Below are 21,718 nucleotides of genomic sequence, written 5' to 3' on the forward strand. Positions count from 1 at the left end.
ATTTTTTGATATCGGTACATAATTAACTTAATGAGGTTTCATTCAGTAATTTCGCCCCATTCCTGTAGCCTAGCTTCTCTCTTTGCAGCTGGTGTGTGTTGGAAGCAACACAGAAAGGCATTCAAGGCACTTCCCGTGCTAATTAATGCACGTGACGGCAGGTAATGACTCTTATTAGATTTCCAAAGTTCCCGTAGTTTGTCAATATTATCTGTGTAGCAGAAATTGTGTGCGTATTTTGCAAACAGCACATCTATAATGAAATAGTCTCAATAAATGTCAATAAAACCATGACATTCCTGTCAGTATAGTCCTGTCCCCATTTCCAGGATAGACTAAATGTTATCCAAGATTACTTTTATTATCACTCTACCTCAATAATGTAACAATTACCACCATGGAATTTCCATTTCACCCACGACTAACAATTTCATAATATACATAGAATAGAAGATCCTTGTAAAGATCTCTGCAGGTTCTGGGAATGTGTCATATGCAGGAGGTGAGTATATACAGGATAAGGTGATGGCAGAAGTACCATTCTCGTTTGTGAACCTTAAGTCCATGCTTAGTTTCCCATGTAGAGACCACTTTCATTCCTAAGATTGGGCATTGCTCGGCTGCCTTTGAGTGACAGCATTCAGAAAAGACGGACAAAACAAACCGAGCGGAGAAGCCATTGTACTCGCTGACCACTGACAGACAGGAAGTGCACGTCAGTCATCTGTGTGACATTCTGGCCGTGACCGTGCATTCAAAGGGATGCATTAATGACATAATTGAAGCCGTGGCTTTCTGAGACGAGGGTTTTCCTGACAGCCACTTTGGGACACCATTAATCGTGTGACCTTTAGCATATGTGCTGTGGAACCATTTCCAGTACGGGACGGATCAGCTGGCTGAATGGAGGCAGTGCGTTTGACCTCGGAGACAATTTACAGGCCTGCAATTGACGAGATGGGCTCATACTTGCAGCACTGGAGAACTCAAGGTGATTTTTAAGTTACCATATGTGTGCTCTCAAGTTTGGAAAAACCTGTTTTTTTGCCCTCAAGAAGTCAAAGTCTATTATGAGTTATTCGGAATGGAGGAACCCTGAGAAAAGTCATTATTGTGCTGTGTTTACACCATATTGTGAAGGATGGAGCGTGTTTGCATTGACACTTTCTCAATGCTGTTTCAGGGCGCGCATGAGCATGTGTGTGCGATAATCCACATCGTAATCTTTTGAGGAACATCTGTCTCTCAGAGATAACATTACCAGGGAATTAGCCGTGCTTTCTTACGTCAGATTTTGCTATTACAGCCCCCGAAATACACCTCCATTTATGTATATACCCTATGTACTCTACGTGTGTGTGCAGATGAGTGTAAGTCATGCTGCCAGTGTCATGTCCTTGGGCGATTCTGCGACATTTAAGAGCATCACCGAGGCCACGGCCTCCTCTAATCCTTAAATCCATTGTAAAGTACAACTTGCAGTCTACAAAATCTTATACAAACAAATCAAGGCACCAGAAATAGGTGGGTGTACTTTGGCATCAAGGACACTTTTTGTTATTTTTTTAAAGTAAAAGCTTTAAACGTCAAAAAGCCACTCATCTTGTGCGCAGTGTGTCGCAGCAGGGCTTCTTGACGCGAGTGTTGACAGTTGACTACCTACCCCAGGGCAGCTGTGTCTACCGATGTAGGTTATCACCACCGGTGTGTGACTGAGGAGTGAATGAATACTGGGTTCACTGTCAAGTGCTATGGCTGCCTTGAAAGGACCTACGGTATATAAATCGAATCCATCACTACTATTGTTATTATTAGTATTGATGCTTTGAGCTGCACCTTCACGGCACTTCAAAAGTAAGCAAAGTATCAACCAGCATGCCATACCCACAGTAGTACTTCTTGCTCTAATGGAGCAGTTAAAGGCATTACTGATAAAGTTTTGGTAATGCAGTCGTCCCTCGTTTATCAAGGTTAATTGGTTCCAGACCCGACCACGCTAAAGGAATTTTGAAGTAGGATTCAGTATTAATAAATGAAATATTTTTGTTGTTATAGCATAGAAAACCTGTTTATGACTTTCTAAATAATTTTTTTAACCATTATTAGAGCCATGTAGACATGAAATAACACCCCTATAGTCACCTTCACACTCCTATTATTCCAGGTTCCACACGGCAGCCATGATTGATTTTGTTTTGAAGGAAAGTGGGTGGACAACAGCGTTAAAAGGCATTTATCGGCATTGCCGATCACGCGATTTTTTACGGAAATGCTGATCGTGGCCGATCGGTGGCCGATCTATGGGAGCATCCCTACTACATTTAATTTGTATTTCAATATTTTTTTACTAATAACGGGCCATAGTCAACCACGAAACAGTGATCATTAATTAATTAATGAATTATTGAAAAACGTGTCAAAAACAAATTTACATATTAGTCAATAATAACCCAACTGAACACAAAATGCAGTTTTTAAATGAAACTTTTTCTTATTAAGGGACAAAAAAAATCCAAACCTACATGGCCCTGTGTAAAAAAGTGCCCCCCCCCCCACGTTAAAACATAACTTAGTTTAGATTAATTGAGCTTTAGCTATAGGCTATAAAGCTATTTCTAAAGCTTTGGGACTCCAGCTCACCACAGTGAGAGCCATTATCCACAAATGGCGAAAACATGGAACTGTGGCGAACTTCCCTAATAGTGGCCGGCCACCCAAAATGACCCCAAGAGCGCAGCAACGACTCATCCAAGAGGTCACAAAAGACCCCACAACAACATGCAATGAACTGGAGGCCCCGCTTGCCTCAGCTAAGGTCAGTGTTCATGACTCCGCCATTAGAAAAACACTGGGCCAAAACGGCCTGCATGGTAGAGTTCAAGACAAAAACCACTGCTGAACAAAAAGAACATTAAGGCTGATCTCAATTTGTGATGATGCCCAAGACCTTTGGGAAAATACTCTGTGGTCTGACAAGACAAAAGTTGCAATTTTTTGGAAGGCGTGTGTCCCATTACATCTGGTGTAAAGGTAACGCCTAGGGATGAGCGAGTACACCACTATCTGTATCTGTATCTAAATGATCTGTATCCGTATCTGTACTCGGAGTGGGCAGGGCATAAAGGGGGCATAAAGTGGGCATGGTTTAACCGAAAATGTTCACCGGAAACAGGCTCGACTTACTGCTTGCATAGCCAACCAGGCTCCTGCTCCGGTTGTACAAGGACCGAATGGTACGTATTAGCACCCCCAAAAGAACACTGCGAGGGACACAATCGAATACCTTGTCCAAGTCCACAAAGCACATGTAGACCGGTTGGGCAAACTTTGTACATTTTGGAAGGAACTTGCTCAACAATGGCGTACATATATCAAAAAGAATTTGCCAGATTGAGCATAACGGCCTGCATTTATGAGTCATCATAAATGAAGCAATAGCAAAGTACTGCTAAGACACGTTGAGCTGTCAAATGCTGTCATCATGATTTTTGTGTCAATTTGTACAAGTTGAGTGAACAAAGTGTAATTGGGCCTTTTCTTCTGTGCAGTTGTTGAAGAGCCCGGGGAGCTGAATGCAGCCCCACTGACCTGCTTCAATCATAGAAGACCACAATTGCAATAAAAGGGAGAGGTTTTTATTTTGCCGTTTAGGTCGATGAGCCGCCTCTGTCGCCATGAGGGGTTCTTTTTTTGAGTGTGTCTCCACAATACAACCGAATGTGTTGCCAATAGTGATCCTGCAGTCACTTGCTGGAATATGAGACTGAGTGCCAGCCTTTATTTTTCTACCTCATTAATTCACAGGAGAGATTGAGAGAGAAAAGTGCTCACTCTCCATCATAAATCAACTCCTTCATGCACACACACACACACGCGTGCGCGCGCACACACGCCAACACACCAGGAGGCAAATCTCAAGGCTTTGGAAATGATTTAATCAGTCAACGACAGAAAACGCTGTGATTAATTACCACCTGGCTCCTACAGTATGTGTGATGCTCCCTTGTGTGTTGCTTTATTATGAAGTACTTCACTATGGATGACACTTCTGTGTCTTTACATCCTTTCGGTTCCTTTCTCTGGAGAAAAGATGGGGGTCAGCCTTGTAGTGGTGGCTGTTGTGTGTCATCTCGCTTTGCAAGATGGTGAAATGTCAGAATGAAACTCTGGGATAAGGAGAGACTGGTAGAGATGTGGAGGTTTGATGCTGTAACAGCTGCTAATTATTGCTGCTCTATATTTCACACAGTCTGTTTGATCTCCTGTCTCAGAAAAAAAAGATAGGGATTCTCTCTTTCTGCCTAAATTTGAACACATAGATACTCTGAGGCATGGGGTCACAAAGTAGAATGTGCTTTTTTTGTTATATATTATAAGCATTCATTCACTTTTACTGGTGTTCGTCTTCAGAGTGAGCTGGAGCCTATCCTAGCTAACTTTATTGGTGACCAGCCAGCCAATCACAGGCCACGTACGTCTATACAAACAACAGTTCCCCCTCATAATCACACCTGTGGACAATTTAGAGCAGGGGTCTAAAACTCCACATACATGGGGGAAGGGGTGGGAATCTCTGGCCACCTCACGGTTCGATGCGATTACGATTCAGAGGCCTGCGATGCGGTGATAAAACGAGCATTGATGTATCTCGTGCATCTTTTTTTATGATCAAGTTTGCATCATTTTTTTCTATATGTAATCTGTGTTCGACTAAAGCAAAGCTTATTTGCGATGATCCACAATTAAAATAAACATGAAACAGGTTAATTTCCCGGAGCTATTTGACATTTCTAAAAAAAAAAAAAAAAGACTACAGCGATATAAAGAAAAAAGCAGTGGCATGGGAACTCGTTGGCGTAAGTTGGGTAACTCGCAAGATCCGGTACTAGCGAGACTACCCGATGGCTTTTCATCCTGTGAACTACTTTGACAGCCCCAAATTCCCTCCACATCTGACAGCCAATCAAAACCGTGGGAAACTCGTAAAATTCGCTCTGGGTGTGAACGCGTCACTCACCAGCCGCTCGTTCCCACCCGTGTGCAGGGTCTGCTACGCGTTGGCGTCCATGTGTGGCGCCCATTACACTTCGGTGCACCACCATAAACTGTCCACTTTCCGCCTTTTTGTTTCATTTTTTTTTGTTCTGTCAGCATCGATTATTGACATTTATGAATCCATTAATAATCATCAACGTTGGCATCGCGATGCATTTATTTCCCCCACCCATAAAGTGGGGGCCACTGGAGGTAGAGTCTGGGTGACACTAGGCTGCATCAAAAATTCCAAAAAAAGTCCAACAGATCCAATCTTAATCTTGATTCATAACAGTTCAGAACATGAAAAGTTCTTCAGAACATAGGCTGCTCTTGCCTACTCCTTCGTGCCAGAGACTTGGCAGCCCTCCTCTGACACAGTGTGATTGTGGGTTCCCAGCATGCCTTGCACCACTTGTATTGTAAAATGTTGCAAAATGTTTAGCGTTAACATAGCTGTTGTTTATTATTTCCCAAAGTAGTAGTGGTCTCCCTATGTGTGCTTACTTACCTGTTACATGCTGTCCTGTCATTTTTGTGTTTGCACATGTTTGTAGGTAGTGTTCTCACCAGTGATCCCCCTGGTCATTTCACGGTATGACACTGTGAGTTCAGCGTCGGCTATTGCTTGCCAGATTAAAGAGCCTCTTTCTTTAAACAAGCTCAAGTGGTTCCGATATCTGCCACAATATACACAATGTAATGCTACACTTTTTCTCCATTGGTTTGGCTCATTTCTTGAAACAGAAAGTACATTCTCAAAACTCTAATATCATTTGGCCAAAGAGTTTTACAATTCAGCACAACACTATAGCTCACTTGCAAAAGCACATCTCTCCCAAAACTGTTCACTCATGCTTCAAAGCTAATTCCTTTCTCATATAAACAGTCAGTGCCACCAAAATTCAAAGATCCTTCTCAAATGCTTTGACTCATTTCCTGAAACAGACCAGACTTTCTCAACACTCTTTGTTCTTTTAGCAAAACTTGGATGGTTCAGCATAACACCATAGTTCACTTACGTAGAAAAGCTCATATCTCTCACAAAACGTTTCACGTTTTACGTGTTAAAACTACATTTCTTTCCCATATAAATTGTCAGCTGGCCCAAATGCATTGTCCCTTTGGTATTGTGCAAGCACTGCAAGTCAAAATGTTTAGATGTTTTGTCACTATGGCAGAGGAACACTGAAATATCCCTCAACCTCTCAGTCTTAGCCCAGTCCGTTCAATTCTGTTGTGAACAATTGCCAGGTTGTTTGGAGGTTTGTCCATGTTATTTTCAGAATGTAATTTCTTTTTCAAGAAATGAGCCAAGGTGGCACAATGGCCTAGTGGTTAGCATGTTGGCCACACAGTCAGGAGATCTGGGTTCGAATCGTTTGCATGTTCTCCCCGTGCGTGGGTACTCTGGTTTCCATCCCACATTCCAAAAACATGCATGTTAGGTTAATTGTTAGGTAAATTGTCCATAGGTATGAATATGAGAGTTAATGGTTGTTTGCCATTGGCTGGCATTACCCCTCCTCTCGCGACCCTAGTGAGGATAAGCGGCATAGAAGATGGATGGATGGAAGAAATGAGCCAACGCCCAGGACCACACTGACACTAAACTTTGATGTCAAGTGGAAAATAAAAAGTACAAAATATGATCTTGTGGGCTGCATTTGGCCTGTGTTAGGCTCGTCACGTTAACAAATTTTGCTCATCAATAATTGTCCTACAAATTATTGTCGATAATCAATACTATTGACAAAATTTTTGAGAGCATTTTTTTTCATTAATTATAATTAGGGCTTTTAATTATATTATAGGGCCGCACGGTGGTCTAGTGGTTAGCACGTTGGCCAACACAGTAACAGCTTGGAGATCGGGAAGACCTGGGTTCGATTCTCCCCTGGGCATTTCTGTGTGGAGTTTGCATGTTCTCCCCGTGTGTGCGTGGGTTTTCTCCGGGTACTCCGGCTTCCTCCCACATTCCAAAAACATGCACGTTAGGTTAATTGGAGACTCTAAATTGTCCATAGGTATGAATGTGAGTGTGAGTGGTTGTTTGTCTATATGTGCCCTGCGATTGGCTGGCGACCAGTCCAGGGTGTACCCCGCCTGTCGCCCGAAGTCAGCTGGGATAGGCTCCAGCATGCCCCCGCGACCCTAATGAGGAAGAAGCGGTATAGAAAATGGATGGATGGAATTATATTATATTAAATTTTAATTAATTTATTATATATATTGGCATAATAATCTGAGTAAATCGTATCAAAAGCAATAAAGTTTAATTTCTCAAGAGTATTTAACATTGCAATCGGAACGTCAAGAGCTTTTAAGTAAAATAAATTAAACAAACAACATAATAAATAAACAAAAAATGAAAATAAAATGGACTCAGTCTCTTTTAGCAAAAACTGCACTTAAATAAAATTTACAATCATAACCAAAGACAAGAAAAAATAGACCCTGTCTCTGTTAAGGAAAAACTCTCTCTCGCTCCAATCAAAAGCACACACAACAATAAATACAATAGAATTAAAATAGAGTATCAAGTCTCTGCAGACAAAACTGCACTTGAATAAATAATGAACATTGGGTATTATTCCTGAACAGGAAGGCTTAACATATACCGAACGACACTGTGAGTGTGCACCATTTTGCACCAGTAAGCTTTGACTGTCCACTGCCCGCGGCACCTCCATCGGTGGTTGTTTTTCCCAGGTGGGAAAACTGTCGGTGTCGGTCGTCTGTGTTCATGCACTCACCTTGTTCAGTCTGTTTAAAACCTAAATATTCCCCCACTGGGGCTGTGGCATTCACCTTAGAATCCATTGCTTCTGTGCCTTCATTCCTGTTAGCGTATGCTGGCTCGGGAGGCTAACTTGCTGCTAGCACTCTGTATCCACTCACCAGTACCCCCGCCTCCACAAAGAAGCTGAATGAGAGGAGGGTTCACTCTTTCTGTTTATTCCACTATAGAACCAATGTGCACAGACAGATGCAGCGTGAGCCCTCTTGTCATCCAGCGTGTGTGGTTTAGAGAAAGGATGCAATGAAACACGCATGCATGCACATGCCAATTTATTGAGGCTGGCATAATTATCGACTTTGTTGTTTTTTTTTTAAATCGATTTATCGATTATTGTCACAGGCCTAGCCTGCGTCATGTTTGGTTGGGTTGGGATGCGAGTACCGCTGCAGAAATCCGTGCCTTCAAACCAAGCCTGGCTGCATCGCAAGTGCAACTAACCACCACTGATACGTTCATGGCAAGAGATGTGAGAGAGAAGCGAATCACTGTGTCATCAATGATGCAGTAAGGTTTTTTTTTTTTTTTTTTTAATTCTCGTGAGACGTGTTAGTTGAGTACCACCAGTGGAGTGAAGTCATGAAACAGAATAGGTTGCGTTAGATTTTAGTCTTCAATCGATACACAGAAGGTCAAATAGGATATCAGACTGAGATTCTCTCACTGGTCACAGCATTAGGTACTTTAGGATTAGGATTAGAATTTTGAAACAATGAGTATAAAAATAACCTGGTCCTGTATCAAACTGTCACCATCGTTAAACCTTTGATGTAACAGTAAATTGACTGCGTTTTCCCCCCAAAAGCAGTCTGAAGAAGACTTTTTTCTTATATTCAGCATGTCGAGATTTATTCATGCAAATTGATATGTTTTTGGTGTTTTCCCTGAGAGTGTCAAGAGCTTTTCTTCCTGTCACTCAGACCCAACTGTTACCTCAGCGAAGAAATATGTTGTTTTTTTTTTTATTGTACAGTTCTTATTTCACTCATATTGAAAATGTAATTGATAGCCAATTGCTGTTGGGTTTTTTTTTGCAAGTTGTGATTAGAATACACTCAACTTTTAAAGGGATCATAAAAACATGAGCCATAGTGCTGTCAAATAATTACAATTTTTTATCAAATTAATCAGTTTTAAAATTAATCGTGATTAATCACCATTTGCAACTATATATGTGAAATATGCCCGTTTTAACTGTATTTTATGAACAAAAAGATAAAGGAAAGGACACAATTACATAAACATTTGTATGTATTAACAGCTCCAAATGCACTGAACTTCAACTCACACGTCGGAAAATCTATTTGGCTAACACTAGTCTCTTTAATAGTACCACAACATTTGAATCACACTTTAACCATGTTATTATGAGCCTTGAAGAGTTGCGTTCAAAGACACCAAGTAATTTATGTTGAATTCACTTGTTAGTACAAGTAGATGCATTTTCTGAGCTTTCCGAGCACACTGAAATGCATCATATTGTACGTCCGCAGTAAGAGTTACGTTAGTGAGTGATAGGAATATCCACTTTGTGAGCTGGAGATACATATATGGTTTTGGAATGCTGCTGTTGATGTGTTCAGGTCAGAATACAATTAGTAAAGAGCGTCAGACCTTGTGTGACTGTGTGCGGACCCTACACTATGCTTCCGTCTGTCGTCATAACATTACTGTCACTGTCTTTTGTCATGATGCCATCTGTTTTATGAAGTGCACCAGTTCCTCCTGCAGTAAAACAACACACAACACACAACACAATGCTGCCAACCTTTTAGCCCTTGTCGGAACAAGACTTGTTTGACTGTGGATAATGTCACACTCTTACCAGCTTCAGCCAGCTTCAGCAATTGACAGACATAGTCTCTCCAACGTGTCCTGGGTCTTCCCCGAGGTCTCCTAACGGCTGGACGTGCCCTGAACACCTCTCCAGGGAGGCGTCCTGGAGGCATTCTGATCAGATGCCCAAACCACCCCATTTGGCTCCTCTCGATGCTTAGTTTTAATCATGCCTTTTATTTTTTTTTACAAGTAAAACATGAGAACATTTTGACTTGAAAATGCTATATTTTAACAAAATAATAAAGTGATTTCTAATTGCGTTTAGTAACATTTTCATCACATTAATTTTCAGGTATATCTCCTCAAAATGCCACCTTTTCTACAAACTACAGTGCAATTTAGTACAGAATCCTACAAAATTCTCATGCAACGCGGTTGAGTTGCAGTTCCTGTACTTCATGTCATCATGGCCGACTGGAAGACTTTATTTATGTTGCTTGAAAGGTGACCCAGATCACTGGCAGGAAAGGCAATATTGCAGTGTTTTTTCCCTCTCGCCTCTTCATCAGAGGCATGAAGGCTCTACTTCAAAAGGCAGCTGGTCACAAAAAAGAGAAAGGATGACACGAGCCCAGCTTGTCCTTGAATAGCAGGTGCACCTTTCTCTTTATTAGCTAGAATCATGGAAAAAGCAAATGATCAAAGTCAGTTTGTGTCACTGTCGGCTGCGATGAGGCGGGGGATAAATGAATGAAACATATTTCCAATTGAAAACAGTCAACAGGTGGGCTCTACGTGTGTGTGTTTGTTTGTGTTAATTCAATGATAGCATAGCCCCAATACCAACATCATGCTCTTTGCTGCTACAGACATTTAAAGTGAACATCACAAGGCTTTCTGTTGGAACCTCAGTGGCCACATTCTGTCCATGAAAGGCTGCAGGTTGAGCGGTGGCAGGGCTAGTGTGGAGAGAGGGTTTACGGGGAAGGCGGCTGCTGGAGGAGGAGGAAGAGGAGGGAGGAGAGGGATGGGGTGGTGGGCAAGAAGGATGGAGGGAAACAAGGAGGAGAGAGGGAAGGGTGAAGGTTGAAGGTGATGAGGGAGGTTGTGGTGGTTGAGGGGGTGACCAGGCTGAGCTGCGTGGATGTCAGGAGAGGAGGTTGCGGTGGAGAAGGCGGCGTGCTGTAAAATGAAATTATGGAGGCTGGATAAAGGGGGAGTTAGTGCTAGGTGGGGAAGGTTTGGGACACCCACAGTTATAGGCTGCATCAAGTCCTCCTGTGGATTCATGTGCAGGGGCCTCTCTTGGAGGACCTGACTTGTTTGCATTGTGTGATAATGATTCTGTGGATACTTGAAGGAGGTTGCAGGTATGCACCCCTCCTCTGAAGTCCCACTGTCGTCCATCTGTGTGGCGCATGTCAAGTTCACATGGACCTCTGCCTTTTCTTCACTTTGTTCTAGAACTTTCTGCATGTGCTCTCTAGCTTGCTCCTGCAAGAGACGATACTTGTCCATCTCCTCGGCAGTAAAGCTGATTGGCGTAGCGGTCTCTCCACCGGTGTCCTTGTCCTCATTCCTAATCTCCACTGCACACATATTTGGCATACTGCTTGGTTTTGCCAAGCCAAAAGGATGCCCAACCTCCAATTTCTGATTTGATTCGTCCTCACAATCCTTCTCCTGACTCCTCTCCAACTGTTCTTTTCTCCTTCGAGCCTTTCTTTGGATTGCAGGGAGTTTCCCAATGAGGGGGAGAAGCAAAGCCCTAATTGGTTTCTGCGGTACAGGATCACTTTGGCATGGGGTGGTTGTGGTTGTCATGGAAGCAGGACATCCACGTTTAGTCTCTTCAAGCTGGGACATATTACTGTCAATATGACGGGTGTTGGGGTCTGGGATACGAGCTGATAAGGAGTTTTGGGCAGATTCAGGGGATGGAGATTTGGAATTACTCTGCGTCTTTGCCTCCTTTGGTACCTCAGATGCAACCGAGGACATCCCGCAAGTCATATCTGAGCATGTGCTGCTCTTGCTCCACTCCCAGCTCAGCTCAGAAACACTGGTGCTGCTACATGGGCTGCAGGAGCGTACACTGTGACTGGATTCCCTTGGAGGACTGTACGTACGCCTGCTTGTCCACCATTCCGGACTAGATAAGTACCTAAAGTTGGACCGGGAAGACCCCCACATACAGCTGGGGCTCCATCTGCTGTCAGTTCCTGTCCTGGAGCCTGAGATGGACCTGCGTGTCTGCCTGTCTTCCCAGCTGTCACTGCTGCCCAATGTCCACCTATCCCAATCCATGTCTTCCGTGCTTAATCTCTTGCCTGTCGTGTGCCTGCTGCTAGGACTTGGGCTGGCCCTACTTCCCCACTCCCACCCTAAAGCCCTGTTTCTCCATCTCCATCCAGACTCCTCACCATTCCACTCCCATTGCTCTGAGTCTGAGAACAAATCTCTGTCTTTGGAACCTATCTGCCTCCCTTTGTCTGTCTCTTCATAGCTCCTCCAACTATTTTGGTTACTGTGAATGAATCTTCTGTCCCCACGGAGGAATTTTCTCTTTCTCGCCGGGCTGCCACCACAGCTGTTGTCTGGGTAACTGCAGTCAATGAAACTCCTGGGGTTGCTATGGTGACCTGATTCCCAAAACAGCTTTGAGTTACATCCTGGGGAGAAAGAGTGTAAGCGAGATCCCCGGAGAGACGCCTCCCGCTCTGCATCAGGCGTGCATCTGGCGAGCTGGGAGAAGGCGCGGCCGCGTTCCCCATGCTCTCCGCCTGCCAGGCGCTGGGATGCCAAGCTGCGGCCCCTGTGAGGCCTCCTCTTCCTGACAGAGACGTAAACTGGTTCGGCCTCAGATCTCCCTGGGAGACAGCTGCTCCCAGCTCTCCATACTCCTCCTCTTCCCAACCACACCTCTCTTTCCTCCCCGCAACTCCCCCCAGTCTCCGCTCCACTATTTCTGCTATTGGAGACCGCAGAGACGACACTCCTCACTTTACACCTTATTGATTGGTGCCTACTTGTGGCCTTTTCACCTCGTTTTCTTTTTCCTAGCTTCTTTGTGCTGCTTCTACTCTTCTTGCGCGAGCTACCACCATGAGCATGAGGAGCGTTGGCACGCTCCGACATAGTCACACTCCCGCTCTCACACCTGGACGGTCTGATGCATATCCTGTGTGTGCCAAGCTTGGTGACGGATTCTAATTTACAGCTTAGGGCTGTGATGGCTCTCTCCCCGATCCCTGTTGCGCCTACTAATCTGTCTCCCTGAGGAGTCGGGGGGTTTGTGTTAGAGCTGTCACTATGAGTGGGGTCAAACGGAAAGGAGGCCGCCTTCACACGATGCTCTATACTTAGCATGCGTGACGCTCCTTCTGATCCTCCCCCTGACGATGAAAGCTTTTTGTTCTTGACAAACAGGTGTTCTTCTTCTTTGACATTCTCTGCAGCTTCTTTCACTCTGTGTGCACGCCTTGCCTCTTTTTCTAAACAGTAATGAGTGTCAGGTGTTAGAACAGCAGACTCACATGAATTTGATTCATCTGGGGGATCACGTGGTTGATGCTGATTCTGTGTATGTTCTTCTGCTGTTGGTGTTTGGACTTGCTTTGTGCTGTTCGGGTTGCAGCTGTAAGAAATGCACGGCTGGGACTTGGTGAAGTTAAGTAAACTGACAGGCCACGGAACACAGGTGGAGCCATCTTTACCTATGACGGACATGTGCACACCGACACCGACTCCTGCTTCCTGCTTTATCCTTGTCCACCTATCTGCACATTCTTCATCACTGCTATGATTATCTTTCACCATGTCCCTCATTTCAGTGTCTTCTTTAGCCCCCATTTTGCTCTGTCCAACACTATCAATTTCCCTGTCTAAATCCTCCAAAATTGTCTTTATCCGCTGTTTCATTTGCTCCCTCCTCTCTCTCTCCTCCTCTTCCTGGTCAGAGAAGACAGAGGCGGAGGGCTCCAGTCGAGGCCCCCTACGCGAGAAACAGAAGGACACCCCACGCCTGCCTCCGGCTCGCCCCCGCCCCTCCAGAGGCAGCTGGCAGCTCGCATGAGGCTGCTGATTCACTGCAGGACAATCTGTATTGGACTCTGGATGAGTGATTAGCGGAGACTCTGCTGGAGCGGCCAGCGGTATTTGGGAGGGAGGCCGGCATGGATTTACTCGCTGGTGGCTCAGTGGAGATGTACTGCCTTGTTTGGCTGGGGCCCTCTGTGTGTGTTTGAAGGGTTCACATTTGTCCACAGGGCTGTAGGCTTTGTGCTCCATGCCTCTGTCTTGATGCTGCTGTTGCTGTTGGCTAACAAGCCTCACAGCGCTTCTTAGCTCGAATGTCCTTCCTTGGACTCTGCAATGACAGATGATACAGAGCATATTCACTTTGTTCCTGTTTAATCACACAGAAAGACCATGACTTTCTTAAACTAAGCATCTACTCACTTACTCTGTGAATAGGTCAGTAACTACAAGGCGGTGTTAGGACCAAACAGGAAAACAACATTGCAAAAAGTGGATAATTACAAGAATAAAGTCCCTCTACTCCTCAAATTTCAAACTTCTTCTCTTCGTTCTTGCCTGTTTATTCATGAAACATTGCAGTCACTAGTCACTAGTCACTAGTCACTAGTAATGTTACTGTGACACATACACACCAGACTTGATTGCTGGAACAACAGACTTTTTTTGCAGGTTTGAATGATCTCACAACAAGGCATAATAACAATGTAACATTAACACGAGGTACTGTTGTGGCCGTAATCCAGCTAAAACTAAACTCTAAACGCGGACGACACTTCCTGTCCACACGTCCGGAAGACATTTATTGCAACACACACAAGCATGAATCTTATTTAGACCTAAATGGCTTATTTTCTCTTATTATAAACAGATCCTTTCCAAAAAATTCAAGTCATGGAAAAGTTGTTTAATTTGCATAATTCCATTCAAAAAGTTAAACTTTCATAGATTATAAATTCAGGGCCCACAAGTTAAACGATTTCAAGTATTTATTTGTTTATTTTTACATAATTTGGGCTTCCAGCTCATTAAACCCACGAAAACAGGAATTCAAAAATTAGAATACTGTGAAGAAATCAGCCCAAATTTTGCAGGACATGAATGTTTTAAACTGAGTGTCACACACTAATCATCTACTAAACTCAAATCACCTGCACAGGCTTCCCCAGGTGTCATTAAATTGCTTCAGTTTGGTTCAATTGTCTCAGTTGGGTTCAATATGGGGAAGACTGCAGACATGACAACTGGCCAGAAGACCATCATTGATACCCTCCATAGGATGGGTAAGCCACAAACGTTCATAGCTAAGGAGGCTGGTTGTTCACAGAGTGCTGTGTCCAAGCATATCAATGGAAAGTCTAGAGGAAGGGCAAAATGCGGCAGGAGAAGATGCACGAGCAAAAGAGATGACCGTGGGCCATATTTTGATTGATTTGATGTGATCCTAATTTCTTTCTTTTTTTCCTGCAAAAACTGAGAAGTAAATGGTCATTTCTTCACAGTATTCTAATTTTTTGAATTCCTGTTTTCGTGGGTTTTATGAGCTGGAAGCCCAAATTACATAAAAATAAACAAATAAACACTTGAAATCGTTTAAATTGTGGGCCCTGAATCTATAATCTATGAAAGTTTAACTTTTTGAATGGAATTATGGAAATTACACAACTTTTCCATGACATTCTAATTTTTTGGAAAGGGTCTGTATACTACATTGGGTATTACCAGTGTAAGGGTGACTATAGGGGTGTTATTTCATGTCTAGAGGGCTCTAATAATGTTAAAAACTATAATTACCATGTCATATACAGGTTTTCTATACTCTAACTACGAAAACATTCCATTTATAAATCAGGAATCCTACTTTGCGGAAATTCACTTATCATGGTTGGGTCTGGAACCAATTAACCACAATAAACAAGGTATTACTGTAGGCTAAATGGTTGTGGCTCCACATATGTCAGAATGCTATTTATAGACTATAGCTCTGCATTTAATACTGTCAGCCCCCACAAACTCACAAATAAGCTCCTCACACTTGGCCTGTCACCCTCCCTCTGTAACTGGGTGTTTAACTTTCTAACAGGCAGGCCCCAGTCAGTCAGAGTCCACAATCGCACATCCAGCTCAAGAATTGTGAGCACTGGGACCCCACAGGGGTGTGTGCTGAGTCCGCTCCTCTACACGCTCTTCACCTACGATTGCGTGGCCTCCCAGAACAACACCAGCATCATTAAATTTGCGGCTGACACTACAGTCATCGGCCTGATCACTGGTGGTGTTGAAACATCATACAGAAGAGAGGTGGCGGACCTCATAGCTTGGTGTCGTGATAACAATCTCCTTCTCAATACAGATAAGACCAAAGAGATGATCATTGACCCATAACAAGGGAAAAGGAGCCGCATAGACCCCTGTTTATTGATGAGACTGAGGTGGAGAGGGTGAAAACCTTCCAGGTCCTTGGCACACACATCAGCGAGGACCTCACCTGGTCTCACAACACCCAACAAATTATGAAGAAGTCCCAAAGGAGACTGTACTTCCTGAGGAGACTGAGGAAATTTGGCATGTCCACCACAATCCTGAGTTGCTTCTACAGATGCACTATCGAAAGTGTCCTTACTGCCTCCATCACTGTTTGGTACGGTAACTGTACAACACGTGATAGGAAGGCACTCCAGCGGGTGATCAAGACCTCACAGAACATTGTTGGGGCAGCCCTCCCCTCACTGCAAGACATTTATAAAACTAGAGTCCTACGAAGAACACACAACCTCATCAAGGACAGCACACATCCACAACACTCATTATTCACACTCCTACCGTCAGGCAGACGCTACAGGAGTTTGAAGTCCAAGACTGGCAAACAGCTTTTACCCACAGGCCATCAGGCTTCTCAACGAAGCACTCACACACGCTGCATGCAACACACGCACACACTCATAGCACTTTATTATTTACTTATGTATTTATTTGTATTAATGTCTCTTCTGTTGTTGTTGCTTACTGTATGTTTCTTATGTTCTTATTCTTTCTTGTGTTTTCTTTCTTTTCTTGGGAGAATGAACAGAATAAGAATTTCATTGCATAGTATAACTGCCTGTTTTACTATGCACATGACAATACAACTCTTGAATCTTGAATCTTGAATTTTTGTTGTGTGGGAACACCACATTTGTGAAATGATGACTTTTTACCTGAAATATTACAACTTTTTTTCTTGTAAAATATGACTTTTTCTTCTAATTTGTGACATGTTTTCCCCTTTGTAAGTAAGAGAATGTCCTCATGTTGTATTTACTTCACCTGTGGCCCTTGGAGGCCATCTGAGTGCTCCCACGTCTGTGGATGCATCCATCAAATCTTAGAAACATTTACTAGATGTGACGCACTCTAACTTCCGCAGACTCCCGGTCTTATTTTATACACACGCAGCCACAAACAGCAGTACACACTCACCGCTGGCTTTCCTGCTGCAGCTGTGCTTGCTGGTGCAGGCGTCTGAGAGCTTTCTCCTGCTTGCGTTGGTCCTTCCATGACTTCGAGGCCACATTGCGAGCAAACTCCCGCTGCTTGAGTTCCTTCAGCCTCTACAGCAAACACACATTAAGGAAAGGGTGAGGGAGAGATTCGTTTTAGGGAGACTGCAGGCTGCCTTCTTTCAGAACTGTAATTGCGGCTCGCAGATGTTCCTCTCCAAAACACATACCCCAATTAACTCCATTCAGGCTAGACGAAAGCAGCTTTCTATCAGTGCTCAGTTTGAGAGCAAATAAACTGGTGAATAGTTGATGATAAACACAGTGGAGATGATGGAGTGACATAATGATGCAGTAACACTGGCAGCACTCATGTATCTGTTGATGTGATATGACGCTGATCATGTGCACTCGACTTCCTTGGTGGACCATGGCAAGACCTGTTAAAGTGCTGATTGGTCTTGACTACCATGTTGTAGCTCACGTTCAAGGTGTTGACAATCTTCTTATACCATAGAACATCTTTATGAAGAGCAACAATTATTTTTTCACATCCTCAGAGAGTTCAATGCAATGAAGTGCCATGTTGAACTTCCAGTTAACACATAACACCAAATTACACACCTGCAAATAAGGCCTTGTAACAGTAACAAGTTACATGACACCGGGCAGGAAGAAATGGCAAATTGGGCCCAGTCAATACAGTTTAACATAAGGATGTGATCATTTTTGTTGCCAGCAGTTCAGACATTGATGGTGGTGTGTCACTTTATGTTGCAAGCACAGTAAATTTTACAGCTAGACAAGTCGTACACTTACATTACTTCACATTGTGTTAAAGCGGATTGATGTTAACCAAGACACCAATGTATCCTTTTTTTATTACATTCTACCAGGTGTTATTTCACTCATATAGCTCAATTTTCAGTAACGGGTCTTCAAAAGATGAGTTATCTTATAGTCAGGTCATTCCGTGCCTGGGCCCACTTAACACCTAAAACACACTCAATCACGCCCAGGTGTGGCATACTTAAAATGATTCAAATACGTTTGTGTGCGTAATAAAGACGTGTCACTTAATTCATGTGATCGCTGTTCTCACAAAAATTAATGACAGTGGCAACCTTGCACAAAATGTGTAATAAAAACAACTCCAAATAAGACTGGAAATAGTCCACAAAGTGAGAAACTGCAGTAATGCAGAAGAATAGTTGCTGTTGTTTCATTATTGCGATCGCCTGTATTGCAAGTAATTAATGACAGCAGCAACCTTGTGCAAAATAAATAATCAGACGGCCCCAAATAAGACTAAAAATACTAATAATCTACTACTCTACACATCAGCAAAATTGCAGTAAAACAGCAAATAGAACAGATGAGACAAGTAGACAGGCCATGGCACGAATGCTCAGTGTGACCGTGGGCCAGGAAAGGGAGGGGGATTCGCATCAAAGTCGAGCACGAATGACCTTAGTTTGCTTTCACAAAACAAAATGTTCAGCTTTTATAAGTCATCTCTAATTTTAGGTTATTTTACATACATTCTGATAAAAATACCTACAAGTTATTACACAGCATTCACCAAATATGCGATTGCCCCTTTGAAAGCCTAGTAAGATTGATTCCATTGTGAGCAAGTGCGATGCGCTCAAGGCCCATCCCTTGCTGCAAAATATAACAATTATCTCTGCTTTGTGCGCGTGCATGTTTATTTATGTAAAACTACATGTCCGTCACTATAGCTGTGTTAATTCTCGCAGGGATTCATGCCACTCTTTTCCCATTTCCTTTTCTGACACACTGTAATCCTTCCTTTATCCACGCTTGGCAGGTGTGTGCATGTGCATGTTAGTGAGCTGCGTTTTGTCCGCCTGTCTGCGTGGAAAAGCTGAGGAGGGACTCGGGAGTTTGGGAATAGCTGCAGCATTGTGCGTCACCACCCCTCCCACCTCAATCTCATCCCTTTCCTCGCACACTCACAAACAGAAATACACTCTTGGCTTTTACCTTGTTCAGGTGAATGCATTCAATAGCCCACCTTGCAGTATGATAATACTCTCACTTTTAGATGATGTTACACATTCCCTGCCGTCACCTAGGGTACATCACACACACACTTGCATGCACACATCAGATTAGCCTCTCACACATTGGGTTTATTTAGATACACACACAAACTCTTTCACACCTAGATCTAATGCAGGAGATGACAGACGTCAAGTTAATCTCCGCTGCGTTTTATACAAGCGCTTGTCTTTCTACATTATCATTCATTAGCGACATCCCACTATCAGCTCTCAGAAGACGGATGGAGAAGTACTTGTGGGGCGTATTCTTTCTACATACACTCGCTGGCCATGATAGCTACACACAAGATTGTGGCTTTAAAAAGATAACGAATGTCGCTCAGAAGAGCACAGATCTCTGCCAAGGATTGCTTGATGATTTTACAGGCCACTCCCTGGTTCACAGAGAACGACGAAAGATAAGCCGGACAAGACTGTACCATTTGTATTCCCGAGGGATAGGGGAAAGATTCAATTCTGACTAATCCTGGTAACTAAATAACAAACAAACAGCGGGATTGAATTGAATAACAGTCACTCTCGCCTGTTCACGCTTGGTGGTGGGAATGACCATACTGCTCCGGTTATAAGACAACCCTGAAGATAAGGGTCTTATATTCGGGTCAATGCGATGATATCTCTCTGACACTGTCAATCAACATTATATCAAATTATATTAACTTAGATGTATTAATTTATTTGAATGATTAGATAATAGTGCATTTAAAAGCCATCATTTTGTGTTTTTGTTGCTTAATGACATTATTAAGTGTTATTTATATTTGTTGATCAAGGATTCATGCACATTTATTACAAGAAATTAATAATATCTTGATAAATATAGTGTTCATTAATATTTTCAATAATTTTTTAATAAATAATACATTTTCAAAAACAATAGTTTTCTGTACAAATGATCACGTTTTGAACATTTAATTATATTAAATTTTATTTGAATCAAATTATATTTAATTTAAATATTCAATAATAATAATGGTAGTAATAAAAACAGACCCACTAGAGGGTCAAGAAGTATGAAGGATGCCAATTCCTGTCCCAAGTAGACGATGCAGATGTACCTAATGAAGTGTCCAGTGAGTATCACATCCTGCTGGACTGAGCTTGTTGCGTGTGACCATATTTGCGTCTTGTGTATTTGTTTTGAGGGCTTGTTTTGAGCTTTGAGCGTCTTGTGAGGAATATTCAACATAATCAAGCCACTCAAGTCACAGGGGGCATACATAATAATCAACCAGTGCGGACCGAGCCAGGAAGGAAATAGGAGGAATACGTGATTAGGTTAGCTGGATGACATGATGATGCTCTTTCCTCCTGGATTCACACAGTGCCAGGTGATTGTTCTCTCTTGAAGTCAAGTTCCCGTCATTGCAGACACATTTTCCCCTTTAAAGACTTTAAGGACTCTTTTGTCTTTAAAGCGGATGTCATGCCCCCCCACCCTTTCCAACATGTCAGTCTTGCAGTGTGCTGTCAAGCCCAATCCCCCTGGATCGATAGTCCGTCAGATGTGGAGAGCTGAAGGCTGCTTGGTGCTTGAATGGCATGGCCATGCTAATGGCTTGATTACTCTTTATTCAAATGAGGGCATTTTTGTTGTAATGAGCAATTTCAGCCATCAGCAGTAAACGCTGAGAAGGGTTCTGCTCAGACATGTTTAACCCAGAATCAATGGTAAGGAAAGGAGACAGAACAAATGCAATCAGCCTCCATCCTGCAAAGCCAATACTCCTGCAGGGAAGCTGTCTTCAGCTGGAATTTCATCTGCTGTCTGCTTGCTAGGCACCGAGCATGCATGCCAGTTTGTGTGTGTGTGTGTGTTCTCCCAGCGCCAGTGGCTACTGTCAGCTCAGTGCCTCATGCAGCTTGTTTCATGTGCCTGCCGCTGGCTAAAACAAAGCATTAACATTGGCCTGCAGTTGCTTCAATTCATTTTCAGACAACAATGACAGTGAGGGGACAGTCTTATTTAATGTTCATTTCATTGTCCGGTGAGGGGAAGTGGGAGGCAGCTTGGCTGGGTTAAGAGATTGCCCCGTGCTGCTAGGTGCACGCCTTCATGTTTATTATACATCTTGGCATGACAATACAAAGCTGGAGGAGATTGTGTTAACGGCGGAACTTCCAGCCTGTTAGTCCAGAGTGTGCTTGTCTATGAAAATGGGAATGAAAGCAGAGCGAGCACAGGAGGGAACCTGCTGCCGGCCTTTTCCTGATGCTCCACTGGTCTCACTTGTCTACACCAGAATAATAGAATCATATGTGAGCCATGACTAATAGCTGTTTATTTTTTGTTTTTTTGTGCTGGATATATTTTTGGGAGGATATATAAATAGACCGTAAATTCCGGTGTATAAGCCGTATTTAGTTTTATACATACTGTATACTGGATGTATCAAACAAAAGTAGACTCTCCGAAAAGTAGCCACTAAAGCAGTGGTCTCGAACTCGTGGCCCGTGGGCCATTTGCGGCCCGCCGAGTCACATTTTGTGGCCCGCGACTT

At 43.2% G+C, this 21,718-nt stretch overlaps 1 protein-coding gene across 2 annotated transcripts in view; it reads right to left on the minus strand.

Annotated features, from left to right (window-relative positions):
• Positions 1 to 8,270: 8,270 nt before the first annotated feature.
• Positions 8,271 to 21,718, minus strand: part of LOC129185276 (G patch domain-containing protein 8) — a 69,608-nt gene continuing 56,160 nt past the window's right edge. Inside the window, exons 3-4 of one of the 2 annotated variants that reach the window (XM_054782101.1) lie at positions 17,111 to 17,241; positions 8,271 to 13,982 (exon numbers count right to left, since the gene is read on the minus strand). In XM_054782101.1, the coding sequence (XP_054638076.1) occupies positions 10,499 to 13,982; positions 17,111 to 17,241 (3,615 nt within the window). In that variant the 3' untranslated portion in view covers positions 8,271 to 10,498. The remainder of the gene's footprint in view (positions 13,983 to 17,110; positions 17,242 to 21,718) is intronic. The other variant, XM_054782102.1, reaches the window with a different exon arrangement.

The sequence above is a fragment of the Dunckerocampus dactyliophorus genome, chromosome 7 (assembly GCF_027744805.1).
Source record: "Dunckerocampus dactyliophorus isolate RoL2022-P2 chromosome 7, RoL_Ddac_1.1, whole genome shotgun sequence".
Lineage (NCBI taxonomy): Eukaryota > Metazoa > Chordata > Actinopteri > Syngnathiformes > Syngnathidae > Dunckerocampus > Dunckerocampus dactyliophorus.